General features: G+C 35.1%; 1 protein-coding gene across 8 annotated transcripts in view; it reads right to left on the reverse strand.

Moving 5' to 3' along the window:
- Window positions 1-15,691, reverse strand: part of CNOT4 (CCR4-NOT transcription complex subunit 4) — a 148,349-nt gene that overhangs the window by 74,962 nt on the left and 57,696 nt on the right. For all 8 annotated transcript variants that reach the window (XM_078438968.2, XM_078438958.2, XM_078438953.2 and 5 more), the window contains one exon: window positions 8,744-9,009. In XM_078438968.2, the coding sequence (XP_078295094.1) occupies window positions 8,744-8,917 (174 nt within the window). In that variant the 5' untranslated portion in view covers window positions 8,918-9,009. The remainder of the gene's footprint in view (window positions 1-8,743; window positions 9,010-15,691) is intronic.

The raw sequence follows: 15,691 nt of genomic DNA on the forward strand, positions 1-15,691 counted from the left end.
ATTTATATCAGCTCAATATACTTCCATGATCTACTGTTAAGTAAATAAAATTCCATGACTTTAGGGACCTTATAGCAGTAAAAATAATTTCTTCTTTTTCTTTTTAAAATGTGTTTGATCTTGATTTTGATTATGACTAAGACCAGTACTATTGCACTTTCTTTCCTATGATTTCCCTAGTTTCACTGATATTTTTCTGTGTATGTTCCTAAACAGTTCTACAAGGTTTACTGGGGAAAAAAGTAATCTCTCATTTTCTTCCTTCCCGAACCTTTTCTTCCTTCCTTCCTCTCATTTTCTTGCTTCTCCTTAGAAATAATCCTGTTAGACTCTTAGATGATTATTTTGTCATTTACTATCACGGCATTAAATAAGATGCTTGTATGAGTGCTACTTGATCTTTTCAGTTCTAGATATTATCATATTACACAAATTGAAAGCTTTCTTTCACCCAGCCTAACCATACATTCCAACTCTACTTTCTTCTTTAACAAAGTATTTTTTTTAACTTTGTTAAATGTTTATTTATTTTTGAGAGACAGAGTGTGAGTGAGGGGCAGAGAGAGAGGGAGACACAGAATCCGAAACAGGCTCCAGGCTCTGAGCTGTCAGCACAGAGCCCAATGTGGGGCTTGAACTCAGGAATGGCAAGATCATGACCTGAGCCGAAGTCAGATGCCCAACCGGCTGAGCCACCCAGGCACCATCAATTCTGCTTTCTAGCCTTCCACCCTCATTTGGGTTAGGTCAATACTCACAATTACATTATTATAAAGTTCAAATGTTATTTATATACTTCTACCTTCAGCCATGACACAGGAGATAGTAACAGACCAGGCCTACCAGCATAATCAACTAGAAAATGAGACAAAATACATGAAATAACTGTTTTCAGACATCAAAAAACAGGTACTGAAACAGCAAATCTGTGTCCTCTGAGAGAAAAGAAGTAACACAGATGAACACGTTGAGTGTCTGTCCCAGCTTTCTGCTCTTCTGGCACTTAGTAGACCCCTGGCTGGGCCAACAATCACACTGAGCAGAGGTGACAGTGATCAAAACCTGAAGAGGCTAAGGCAACTGAAATTTATGGGGCAAAATATCACAAAGAGGGAAATGGTCCAAAAAGAATTACAGAAATCTGTATAGAGGAATCCTGTGACAGCTAGTTTCCATTGGCGGCTCTCCAATAAAGATACTCTGATAGAGTCCAGGTCAATAATGAATTTGGAGAGGAAATAAAACAGAAGTAATACCAACCACGTGTAAATTTTTTCAGAATATAGAGGATGAGGAAACATTTCCTAACTCGTTTTATGAAACCTGTATTACTGTCATACCAAATCTAAAAACAATATAAATAAAATCACATATAAATACCTCTCATGACATAGACATGAAAACCTTTCTGAAAACATAAGCAAATTAAAAACAAAAACAGTAGTATATCATTATCAAATGAAGTGTATCCTTGGAAGGGAAGGCTGATGCAAAAATCAATCAACCTAAAGTACCATTTCAACAGAATGAAGGAGAAAACACATGATAATCTCAAAAGAAGCATAAAAGGCATTTGACAAAATGCAACACCCACTCATAATAAAAACTCAGAAAGCAAGGAAAACATCCTCAACTTGATAAAAGCCATCTACAAAAAACTCACAGGCAATAACATACTTAATTGTGAAATACTCAACTCCTTCCCACTAAGACTCGGAACAAAGATACCTTCTATTCTTACCACTTTATTCCAATGTTATACTGGAAGTCTTAAGGCATCTATTTAACAAAATCAATTGTTCTACATATGAACTGGAAAATCAAATTTTTAAAATACCACATGCCAAATCTCAACAAACATAAAATAGTTACAGGTAAATATAACAAAACATGCTATATACTACTCCATATGCTGAAAACTACAGAACATCGTTTTATAAATGTTTAAAACCTACAGAAATACAAAGATAAACCTTACTGATGAACTAGATGAGTCAACATTTTTAAGATGTCATTCTTCCTCAAATTGACTGGTTTATTCAATTCAAGCTCAATCAAAATCCCAGTAGGTTTTTTGGATAAAATTGCATACTAAATAAAAAGCTTATGTGAAAATGCTAAGGTCTTAGATGCCCAAAATAAATTCTATAAAAAATAAGTCTGTGGGGGTGCCTGAGTGGCTCAGTCGGTTAAGCGTCTAAATTCAGCTCAGGTCATGATCTCACAGTCCATGAGTTCAAGCCCCGCATCGGGCTCTGTGCTGACAGCTCAGAGCTTGGTGCCTGCTTCAGATTCTGTGTCTCGCTCTCTCTCTCTCTCTCTCTCTCTCTCTCTGACCCTCCCCTGCTCATGTTCTATTTCTCTCTGTCTCAAAAATAAATAAAAACATTTTTAAAAAACATTAAAAAAATAAGTCTGTGGGTGGATGTGGAATGTATTCTAGAAATAAACTTACACATTTATGAGCAACTCATTTTTAAGAAAGAGTTCAAAGATATTCAACAGTGAAGGAATAGTCCTTTCTACAAATGCTGCTGTAACAATGTATCAGTAGTGGGGGGAATATCTGAATCTCTACAACATATCTGAGCCACGTAGAATACCATTACTTTTCTTTTCCTGCACAACTTTTGTTTGCTCTGATTAGATCTGTATATGTTCATTAGTAATTCAACCACCAAATGTCCTCCAAACGTTGCAATGGCCTCACAACACATTTCTCTTTTAAAACACCAAGTGTCCTCTCATTTTTATCTTTTTGTAAACCTCCGCCCCTTGCAAATTTCTGATCTGCCACATTTTGAGTTGGCTGTCCTTATATGAGGCACAGCTGCCGTCTCTCCTATCATCTCAGGAATCCCATTGTAGTCCCTCTTGTGTTTGATTACCTCTGCTTTATCACACATACTCTCTTCAATTCTTCATGTTGGTGAGGCATATTGTGCAGTAGATTCCTGAGAGAGAATGCACGGAGGGTAAAAAAAAAAATTTGAGATCTTTCAGGTCTGAGAATGTCTTTTCATGTACCTTCACAATTAACAGACAGATATGGAGTTCTAGGGTGAAAATAAATTTCCTTCAGAAGTATCTTCTAGCTTCAAGACTTGCTTTTGAGAATTCTGAAATGATTCTGATTCTGGATGGTCATGTGTAACCTACTTTTTTCCTCTTTGGGAGCTTGCAGACTTCTTTGTTTTCAGTTTTCTGTTATTTAAAAATAAAAAAAAGTTTGTGCCTGACACTTGATAGGCCTTTTTAATCTGAAAATATGTCCTTTGGTCCTGGGAATATTCTTCAATCATATTTTTGAAGATAACTTTCCTTCTGCATAACTGTGGTCTATTTCTAGAACACTAACTTATTTGATATTTAACCTCCTGGATAGATCCTCAAATAAAGCTATCTCTTCTCTCAAATACTCTATCTCCTTTGTCTTTTTGCACTGTTTTTTAAGAGATCTGCTCAATTTCACCTTCCAACTCTCTCCTTATTTCTGCTATATTTTAATTATCAGTAACAATGTTTATCCTTCACTGAATTTTTTCAGACTATCTATCTTGTTCTTATTTCACGGATGCAGTATCTCCTATTATTTCTGAAATGAAAATAATAACTTTGACAAAGTTCTCATCTCCTTGGCCTTTATGGTTTCCACTGTGAGTCAGTGTTGTATGATGCTGCATCAGTACCTGTGTTCCCAGGTATTTTTCTCTGAAATGCTGCACTAAAAGAACATACAAAGGCAGTCTAAGGAATGACCAGGTAGCCTGTGACTTTGTTTAGGGAAATACTAAGGTCCTTCTGAACCCATTAGGCTCAACAACTAGGACCGAACAGAAACATTAAAACTCTCCTAGTTTTTAAAACCTACCCACCTCTCTGCTTCTCAAAAGTATTAAAGGAAAGTGGACCTTTATGCAAACAAGCAGGATTCATTCGTGAGTCCAAATCAGGGCTTCCTTCAACGAACTCCTCACCTGCACTTCCAAGTTTATTTAAATCATCTCAATTTGCCATTTCACAGGGTGGCCTCTACGGGCCACTTTCCCAGCAGAGTTGGGCTATGTGTAAATGGCGGCTTCCTGGCCTTCTACAAGCCTTGGCAACACTGTGCTCCTCTGCGTTAACACAACCGCTGAGGCTAGTCTCTGGCGACATCTAGACTTGCTGGTCCCTGAGATGGGCTGCTTCGTAACCACAGGTGGCACGTGTGCTCAGCACACTCTCTGGCAAGGCTAAGCCGGGTCTCAGACTCCAAGACCCCGTGGTCTGCACCGTCTGCTGTCCATGACCCGCTCCGGCCGGGAGACAAGCAGAAGCCAGGTCCAGTAGTCAAGAGACCAAGCAGAAGTCCCAGCAGTTGTGGTTACGTTAAGTCAACAAGAAACCGAAAAACTTCTTCCGGGTCTGACTTAATAATAACCACCCCAGCTAAAGATTGTAACTTGGAAACCCAAAAGGAGGTTGTCTCACAATTCTTTTTTTTTACTTTTGGTTTTTTAAATTTACATCCAAGTTAGTTAGCATATAGTGCAACAATGATTTCGGGAGTGGATTCTTTAGTGCCCCTTCCCCATTTAGCCCATCCTCCCTCCCGCAACCCCTCCAGTAATCCTCAGTTTGTTCTCCATATTTATGAGTCTCTTCTGTTTTGTCCCTCTCCCTGTTTTTGTATTATTTTTGTTTCCCTTCCCTTATGCTCATCTGTTTTGTCTCTTAAAATCCTCATATGAGTGAAGTCATATGATTTTTGTCTTTCTCTAATTTCACTTAGCATAATACCCTCCAGTTCCATCCACGTAGTTGCAAATGGCAAGATTTCATTCTTTTTGATTGCCGAGTAATACTCCATTGTATATATACACCACATCTTCTTTAGCCATTCATCCGTCGATGGACATCTGGGCTCTTTCCATACTTTGGCTCTTGTCGATAGCGCTGCTATAAACATTGGGGTGCATGTGTCCCTTTGAAACAGCACACCTGTATTCCGTAGATAAATGCCCAGTAGTGTAATTGCTGAGTCATAGGGTAGTTCTATTTTTAGTTTTTTGAGGAACCTCCATACTGTTTTCCAGAGTGGCTGCACCAGCTTGCATTCCCTGTCTCAAAATTCTTTATGAGAATTCGCACCCTTAGACAATCTCTCATCTTTTCTATTGATCCTTTCTCGTGATCTCAGCCAGTATTATTTTGTAAATAACATTCCATATGCTAACTCTCAAATTTATATTTCTCTAACAGAACCACACTTGAATATTCACCAATCTATCCAATATCTCCACTTAGATTTCTAATAGAAACCTCAAACTTAACATGTCTAAAATTGAATTTCTGATCTTCTCAAAAAACCTATTCCTACAGTCTTCTTCATCTCAATGGCCATCCTTTACTTAACAGGTTTGCTTTAGTCCAAACCTTAGTCACCATTTCTTCTTCTTGTCCTGTATAGTGAATATCAAACTTTATGAATCTTTGTATGTCTGGAAAATGTTTTGTTTTTTTAAGTTTATTTATTTTTAGAGAGTGAGTGGGGAGGGGCAGTGAGAGAGAGAGAGAGAGAGAGAGAGAGAGAATCCCAAGTGAGAGAGAGAGCCTGGTGTGGGGTTTGATCTTACAAATTGTGAGATCATGACCTGAGCAGAAATCAAGCGCCACCAAGGTGCCCCTGGAAAAACGATTTATTATGCTTTTACATATGAATGAAATTGACAATTCTTCAAAGTTATTCACCCTCAAAACTTCGGGAAAAAAAATTCTCTGTAAAACAGAAACAATGGTATCAGTTTTATTCTGTAGTCTATGTATTTTTCTCCCATAAGCTTTTTGAACTTTGTTTTCTAGATATTCTAAAATTTCACAATTATATAAATAGATGTTAACATTTTTCAGTCATCTTGTCTCAGACTCACACAGCCCTTCTAAGGACAACTGCTTTTCATGTGAAATTTTCTTCTAGTGGTTCTGTATTTCTTCCCATTCATTCTTATTTCACTGTTTCTGTAGCTTCTCTTAACAGATTAGAAAACAGTGTATCTTTTTTATGCTGCTGAACTTTTCTTTCATGCTATTTTCTTTTTTTTTTTTTGTACTATATCCTGCAAAAAAAAAATACTCAGCAAGATCTTCCAACTTAATTTGTTCTTTTTTTTTTCTTTTCAAATTTTTATTTAAATTCTAGTTAGTTAACATACATTAATTTGTTCCTGTGTTCACTCTGTTCTTAGCCCACCCATAATATTGTTCATTTTCAGGATCTCTAATTTGCTCTTTAAAAAATGTTCCTTCTACATTAGATATGCCATTCTTTTTTATCTGTTTGAGAAGCATCAGTGACACTTTTAAATGTTTCTTTCTGTTGGCTTACTTATGGTAGGTTCTTTTATTTACTGCTTTTTTGTGCTTCTCTTTCATAATGTTGGTATTCCTGAAATGTCTGTTAATTCTTGGTTGTAGCAATCTTTACATGTAAGAACTCTGTCAACCAGTCTATAAATGTTATTTCTGTTTACTGCAGGACGCTCTTTTGTGACTGCAGAGAGGACAAGGTGGTGGTATATCAATAATTCATCTTCTGAGCATAGGAGGTCTTAGTTCCTCCAGGGTATCTTCATCCACCTTAAGGCTTTGACCCAAATTTATAACCAGTGTTCCAGAGAGAGAGCATCTGTCTGTGCTACACGGCATAAAAGATGGGCTGGATCCATATGCTGCTTCAGTGCAACACTCAAGCAACCACACTGATATTTTCCTTAGGATCGTAAAGGCATCACTACTCTTACCTTTTCTCAGCAGCCTTATCTTGAGTACTTGTTGAGCTAATGTTTCTTTCTTAAAATTGATCCCAATGGCCGACTGTCTTTCAGAATCTCCACACTTGCTTGTCTTCCCAGAAAGGCACCCTACTATTGATAACCAACTTTGCTAAAATTATTTTATCTTTAACATGTTTCTACTTTTTTCTCTACTTTCTAAGAATTTAAGGTGATTCTGGGTAATCCCTTAAAACTGAAGTGAATTTCTTTGAAATCTCCCCACATAACTGATTTTTCTCTAATGACAACTTAACAATTGGACTTTCTATTAAGACTCTACTTCAGGGGCGCCTGGGTGGCTGAGTCGGCTGAGCGTCTGACTTCGGCTCAGGTCATGATCTCACGATTCATGAGTTCGAGCCCCACGTCGGGCTCTGTGCTGACGGCTTGGAGGAGCCTGGAGCCTGCTTCAGATTTTGAGTCTCCCTCTCTCTCTCTGCCCCTCCCTAGCTTGCACTCTGTCTCTCTCTCTCTCAAAAATAAATAAACATTAAAAAAAAAAATTAAAAAAAAAAAAAAAGACTACTTCACAGCACACCAAAAGAAAAAAAAAAAGAAAGAGAAAGAGATAAACTTAATGAAGTCAAAAAAATTCACAAGCCTTATAGTTTTGGGCTATACTAAAAGTCACCACTTTCAACAAAATAGTTCAGTACAATTATCTTCTAACGGAATGACCAGGAACCAATTTTTAAAATACGACTAAATGTTTAAAATCTACTAACACAAATTTATTATAAACTTTGACCAAAGCTAATATTAAGGTTTCAATTACTTTTCATTCACATTCTTAAAGTATATTAACTATACAAAAAGATATAATATATACATTATAAATATCTATTACAAATGTTATATATACTATATACAAATAAAGTATATATATAATATATATGTAATTATGCATATTATTTACACTTAAACAGACCTAACCTTTTTTCATTCATGTAATATATACTGCATGCCCACTAGATTAAAAAACAACAACTCAATAATGCACTGCCTTCTGAGACATAATTCCTCTGGTAAGGAAATTCAGAGATAAAATAAATATCCTATTTATCTAAATAGATAAATCTAAAACACATTCCTGCTTTCTTGAAATTTGGTAGTAATGAACACAAGAGCTCTTTGAAATAGGTAAACAGTGAAGGAAGTTTAAATCATACTAACAGACACTGGAAAACAAAGGCAAAAGAAATAGATATTTGCATTAAGCCCTAGGTCACCTTCAAAATAAAATGCAGCAATCCTACTCACTCTATTAAGTCACTCACTACACTGTAACTATTATGCCTACTTATTTAAACAAGACCCAGAAAGATTAAAACTCACAGAATTTTTTAGCCTTATATTTGAATTTCAAACCTACTGCCCACTAGCTGATGATACCTGGGGACAAGGTACTTAAAAGGCCTACTTTCAACGTACAACAGAAACAGCATTACAGCCTCGAGTTATCATAAGGACTCAACAAATGAGTAACCATTACCTTCTGAACCAGGATTTCTCTGTCATTTTAACCCATAACCTCTTTTAGTAAGCATCAAACCATCTTCCCTATTTTGTACTAGAAAATTAAAGTGAATTTCCACCCAGCTGAACGTGTTTTTTCCAATTTCACACCATCCTACCTAAATCCACTGCCTCCCTACTCCTAATTCTCTTGAACATCCAGTACCGCGGATCTTTTTAATCTCTCCAGATAGGAAAACTAAAGGTTAACCAGACAGATTATATGACTTTACCAAGGTCATACTATTTCATTGTATCTTAAAAATATAAGGCTACACATAAAATCGCCTAATGTTTGTAGATTCTTTTAAATCTACTTACTCATTAGGTTAAATAAATAAATAAATAAATAAATCTACTTACTCATAAGCATGGGAGGAAAAAACTACACAAAGTTACTCTGAAGTATTTACCTTTCTACATGCAGGACAAAGCCCATTTTCATCAGTGCGAATTCGATGCCAACAAAATCGGCAAATCTGATAGCCACAGGTGCAAGGGAAAAAGTTGATATCATCTATCTCCAAGGGCTCCATGCAAAGAGGACATTCCACAGGGTCTTCCTTCGCATCAGGACTGCGAGACATCTTCACGATTATTGAACAGCAGCAAAAGTTTATAATAACTTAAGGGAGAAGGAAGTTCAGCACTGAGAACTAAACTGTAGAACTTCAAAGACCTGCATGACAAGAAACAAAACATACTGTTTACTACTGAAAATGGCATTTCACGCATCAGGAATCATATTATCAAAAAATTTGGAAAATATGAAACAAATTCTGCTATCATCTCAGAAGAGATTTCAGAATGGAATTCTGAAATTTTTTTTTTTGAAGGTCAAAATAAAAAGTCTAGCATTATTCACCTTTTGGATTCAATATAAAAACAAAAGAACTTTCTTTTTTCTATATCTAGTACTAAATCACAGCACATTTTAGGGGAATAAATAATACACATCCTTAAAATACACTTTAAGCAGTCTTTGACCTAAGAGCTAGTAACATTGCCAACATAACCAAAGGAGTATTATGGTATTCTAAAATGTGTCAGAAAATAATTATGTTTATAAAATAAACATAAAGAAACAGAAAAGGTTTCAGTCATCTATAATTACATGTTAATATCAAACCTTTACCACAGAAAACAAAGACCTGAAAAATATGCCAAAGAACCCAATGTATACAACCAAATATGTATATTATGTCAATGAAAATTTCTGGTAAAATAAGCACATGAAAAGCATTTCTATGGTAATGCTACAAAATTGTACAAAAAACAGGAAAGGGAAAAGAACCAAATAGATTCTGTATTCCAAAGTCTTTTAAAAAATTAAATAATTTTTAGGGGTGCCTGGGTGGCTCAGTCAGTTAAGTGTCCAACTTCAGCTCGGCACATGATCTCGTGGTTCATGAGGTCGAGCTCAATTCGGGCTCTGTGCTGACCACTCGGAGCCTGGAGCCTGCTTTGGATTCTGTGTCTCCCTGCCTCTCCCCTGCTCATCCTCTGTCTCTCTCTCTCAAAAATAAATAAAAACATTAAAAAAAAAAAACTAAAAAAAATTAAATGATTTTATATTTAAAAAATAAAAAAATAAACTGAGATACTCTATAAATAGTGGGTTTCAATGTGGGTTTTCTACATACCATAAAATTTCAGAATATTAAAAACCATAACATCTGAAGGGCATTTTAGAAAATGATTTGGTAATTTTTCTAAGATGTATTCCTGACAATGCCTGTGACTTCAAAATATCTCTGCATCTAGAAAAGAATATTTCAAGTGTTCTTTTTTTTTTTTTTTAAATTTTTTTTTTTTTTCAACGTTTATTTATTTTTGGGACAGAGAGAGACAGAGCATGAACGGGGGAGGGACAGAGAGAGAGGGAGACACAGAATCGGAAACAGGCTCCAGGCTCCGAGCCATCAGCCCAGAGCCTGACGCGGGGCTCGAACTCACGGACCGTGAGATCGTGACCTGGCTGAAGTCGGACGCTTAACCGACTGCGCCACCCAGGCGCCCCTCAAGTGTTCCTTTTGACATGAAACTCTTTTCTCCAAGGCTAACCCTGTAAATAAAGTCATTTTTAGAAAGGAAAAATAAATAAATGAATAAAAATTAAATAACTTATTGGGGTACCTGGGTGGCTCAGTCAGATGACTCTTGGTTTACACTCGGGTCATGATCTCACAGTTTGTGGGTGTGAGCCCTACAATGGGCTCCAGACTGCTTGGGATTCTCTCTCTCTTCCCCTCTCTCTGCCCCTCCCATCTCTCTCTCTCAAAGTAAATAAATAAACTTAAAGAAAAAAAGAACTACTAAAATTAATTTATCTCTTTAGATTATGGACAATTGAAAATACCTGGGTAATAATCTAGGTTAAAGTCAATGGTAAATTAAAACATTAGGTTGAAATCGCTATTTTTAACAGTATGCAAAATATAAGTCAATGCCATCTTTATCAAAATAACTCAGGTTTGTTGTTGTTTTTTTTTTTTTAAACATAATTCAACAAACTGATTCTAAAGTTTACACATGAAAGAGTAAATGCATACAAATTGCTTTGAAACTTCTGGGGGAAAATGAGGGAATTTGTGCTGTCAGATACTGAACTGACTACAAAGGAAAAGTAATTTTAAAATATGATATGGAAAAAAAATAAAATTTTGATATGGGAACAAATACAGACAAAAGATCAATGAACCTAAATAAAGACTCTAGAAACAGAACCATGAATTTATGAGTTTTTAATATTTGGTAAAAGTGACAGTACAAATCAATATAGGAAGGAGAGACCAGTTTAAAAAGCAATAATAAAATTCTGTTTTATCTATTTTAAGGGAAAAAATGGTGTATGTCTATTATCAAACCCGAATCATCTGTATAAAGATCCATACATTGAAATAAACAGACTAAAGTATAAGAAAAAAAAATAGAATTTTTAAAAGTCTTGGGATACAGAAGGTCTTCCTAAGCGAAAACAATAATTCAGAAGCCTTAAAAGATAGATTTAGCAATGTAGAAAGAAAACAAAAAAAATTAAAGGTAAGCAACAGAGTAAAGGATATATTCACTACATATAATGAAGTGTTAGAGTCCAAAATACTTCAAAAAGCAATTTTAAAAAGGCAATTAAGTCAAACAAAATAATGAGAACAGAAGATGATGAGTAATTCACAGAATTACAAATTAATTACAACATATGAAAAGATGATCAATCTCTTTAGTTAGTAAATAGGGAGACAACATTTTCCCCCCATCAACCTATCAAAGAAGATAGTCTCCTCAGAAAGTAAAGATTATCACTGATCTAAATTCCTCTTTGCAGAGGAAATGAGAGCACAAAGAGTACCTTGCCTTAAGTTGCACAGCTATTAAGTGGTGCAACCTAGATTTATTCCAGGAAGTCTTAGCCCCAGAATCCGTGCCGTTAACCATGCCTTCACACCACCTTAGAATCTATCCTACAGAAATACTTGCACCTGTGCACCTAAGTACTTTGCTCTGTGATTTGCAGCTGTTCCTAGAGAACTGCAAAGTAACAGTCCATCAGCTGGGAAATCATTAACTAAATAATGATATAGCCATAAACTGAATATATCAAATCAGAAGCTATTACATACAGTTTTGAGTTTTTAATTTGTAAAAGCAAGCTGGAGACTAACCAACATAAATATACAATTACTTCGATATAAATATGTAAATCCTGTATGTGTATATATTTGATGTTTCTCTAAGAAAATAAAGCACATAAAAGATTTTACACAAAAGTGTTACCATGTCAAAAAAGACAAAATGGAGGTAAGCAGGAGAGTTTTTTTCTGAAATTAATTTTATTTTCAAAATTTTATTTTAGAAAAACCTATATTATCTGATTTGTTACAAAATATTTTTGCATTTCAAACACAAACCTTAAAAAAAAAAAGGAAATTACTTTCATCACCTTTTGAAAAATTAAGTTAAATCTGTCTTTTAATAATTAGAAGGAAAAAAATGAAATACTTTCCTATCATTCTATATTTTAAAATAAAAGTTTTTTTTTTTAAAAAGACAGAATACGTATTTATAAACAATTCAGGAATCCTGGTTTGCAAGAGCCAATTGTGTCACTATCAGTTTCTTCATATAGAAAATGAGGTTTAGAACTAACTTCTAACAGCTCCTCCAACTTGAATGTTCCAAACTGTACCTGTAGAAAACACACACTCAAACACTGGTTTCACCAACAGGAAACTAATCAAGGGGTGCTATCTACACTTCTAATGTACTTCTGACGACAGGACATTACTTTCATAACAATAGCTTACTCAAGTTTTAGTGGAGTAATTTATGGGATGCTGGGAAGGAAAACAATACACTGGGATTTATGAATTGAAAAGCTTTCTAGAGTAAATTACCATAAATAAAACATGACATACTGAAGTTTGCTTTTTGATTGCTTCTGTTTCATAAAAAATTTTTAAAAGTCTGCAAGAGTATGGATCTTCCAGTTTAGAGGAAAAGGGACAAAACAGCAAGAAGTGCCTTAAGATGATTAATACAAGTGCAAGTGCATTTTATACACTTCTAGTACCATGGAGATGTGCCCAAGTAATCATATAAATGGTGAAATCTAAAAGGGAAGGCTAATGTGGTAGAACACTGGAATATAAGGTAAAAGAAGAGATTTCTGCCTCATCCCTTCCACTAAATAGCTATATAATCTTGGATAAGACACTCAAAAGCCGTAGGATTCAATTTTTTCATCTGAAAAATGCTGAGATGCAAAATTAAATGAAATTTCAAGTATAGAGAAATTTCCGTTAAACCCACTGAACTAAGCTTTAAAATTTTTTTGAATGTTTATTTTCAAGAGAGAGAGACAGAGACAGAGACAGAGTGAGTGAGCAGGGGTAGGGGAGGCGCAGAGAGAGGGAGAGACACAGAACTCTAAGTGGGCTCCAGGATGTGCTGTCAGCACAGAGCCCAACCTGGGGCTCGAACTCACGAACTGCGAGATCATGAGCTGAACCAAAGTTGGAAGTTTAACCGACAGAGCCACCAAGGCACCCTGAACCAAGCTTTTAAAATAAGCTTTGCAATAAACTCTCTCCCCTCCAAACACTTTAGCCCAAATTTTCATTTAGGGAAGAATAATTTTATTTCATAAGCCAGTCAATTAATATTAAAATAAAAATAAAACAAGGGGCGCCTGGGTGGCTCATTTCAGCTCATGTCATTATCTCAAAGTCTGTGAGTTTAAGACCCACATCAGGCTCTGTGCTGACAAGTGTGGAGCCTACTTGGGATTCTCTCTCTTCCTCCTTTGTCTGTCTGTCCTGCACATGTGTGCACACTCTCTATCTCAAAACAAATTTAAAAAATTAAAAAGAAAAGAATGCCCTTTCCAAAATAAAATAAAATAAAATAAAATAAAATAAAATAAAATAAAATACAATAAAGCACAATTAGATTTATAAAGGGATAAGAGGTAGAAAGAAAAGATATTTTTAAATGAAAAAGGAAAGTCAATGACTTCCTAAATGAGGTGTGGGGGTTCTTAGGACAAAAGTGATTTGGTTTTGATTCAGTAACTGTGCAAAAAAAAAAAAAGTACATTTTCACATACACCATGTAAAATTCACAGTGACTTGGTAAGAATACATTATCCCCCTCTATATATGAAACTGAGGCTAAGTGGTGACCCTGGATGTAAGTGCTAAACACACAAATCAAAAGTAAGATCCCCATCTTCAGAACCCATGCCCTTTCCAACATGGTTAAGGCAGAAATTATGATCAGTGAAGCCACAGCTGCATATCTTGGTGTATGAAGTGCAAGTTTCCAAAAAGTAAAAATGTTACTTTTTCAAAAACTTCAACTACGGAAAATCTCTACCTCGTTACCTGAGTTCTTGTTCTCTGTATCAACTGCAACTAATACCACAATGCAGTATAAATCTGACACAAATAACGGTGCTCCTGAAACACCAAAGAGCTCACATTCCATATAGTAAGTACACATAATAAAAATCATGCCATGCTCAAAAATCACTCACAAAGTGCTGCATCCATGGATCTGTGCATAGGACACTGTTCAAAAAATGTATACAAAAACATAACTGTAAGTTGCACTATAAGCTAACTAAACTTGGATGTGAATTAAATAAAAATATTTTAAAAAATTAATTAAATTAAATTTAAAAAACCTTAATTGTAAAACATAAAGTGCTGCATGCAGCCACTATGGAAAATAGTTTGGTAGTTTCTCAAAAAGTTAAACAGAGAATTAGTATGTGATCCATTTCTGGATATATACCCAACAAACTGAAAGCAGGGACCTTGAACAGATACTTGTACAGCAAAGTTCACAGTGGCATTATTCACAATAGCCAAAGATGGAAACAACCCAAGTGTCCATCAAGAGATGAATGGAAAATGTAGTGTATACACAGATATTATTCAGCCATAAAAGAATAAAATTCTGATGCATGCTACAATGTAGATGAACCTTGAAAACATTATACTAAGTGAAATAAGCCAGTCACAAAAAGATAAATATTTTATGATTCCACTGATAGGAGGTATCTAAAATTCTTTCACGCAGAAAGTAGAATAGAGGTTGCCAGGCTTGAGGGGAGGGAGAATGGGAAGTTATTGTTTAATGGATACAGAGTTTCTGTTTGGGATGGTAAAAAAGGTTTCAGAAATACAAAGTGGTGATACTTACACAGCGCTGTGAATGTACTTAATGCCACCCACTGTACACTTAAAAATACTTAAAATGACATATTTTAGCTTACATTTATTTTATTGTAAAAATCAATAAAAATATAAACTATACACTTAAATGTGGTACAGAATAAACAGCACTTTTGAAAAAACTGAGTCTGTGGTTCCATATTTAAAGTCATTAATATTTTAATTTTTTTCCTACCTAGTAGCTTAATTTGTCCTAAGTTAAATGTGTATATGATGCAATTCCATTGAATAGTTACATAAAAGTTACACTCCTGAATAAACTATACAACCAAAAGTATGCATACACTGTAACAACACATAATGGAAATCTATTTATAGATATGACATACATACACACACTTTGATAAGTATCTAGAATAGCATCTTAAGTGTCCATAAAAACCATACATTCAATATATGCACAAAACTATAAATGAACATGTTTTAAAATCTGTAATAAAGTACACCACCCCACTTAGAGTTTACTCAATTACTGTTTTATAACTGTGAAATTCTTATTTCTTTAACAATCAGTCCGTTCTCAGTCCACTGTCACTGGAATGGAAACTTCAGGAAGGCAATTACCTGGTATCTCATATTTACAATGATATACCAAGCAGTTACAAAATGGCTGGTGGTAAATAG

The sequence above is a fragment of the Panthera onca genome, chromosome A2 (genome assembly GCF_046562875.1).
Source record: "Panthera onca isolate mPanOnc1 chromosome A2, mPanOnc1 haplotype 2, whole genome shotgun sequence".
Lineage (NCBI taxonomy): Eukaryota > Metazoa > Chordata > Mammalia > Carnivora > Felidae > Panthera > Panthera onca.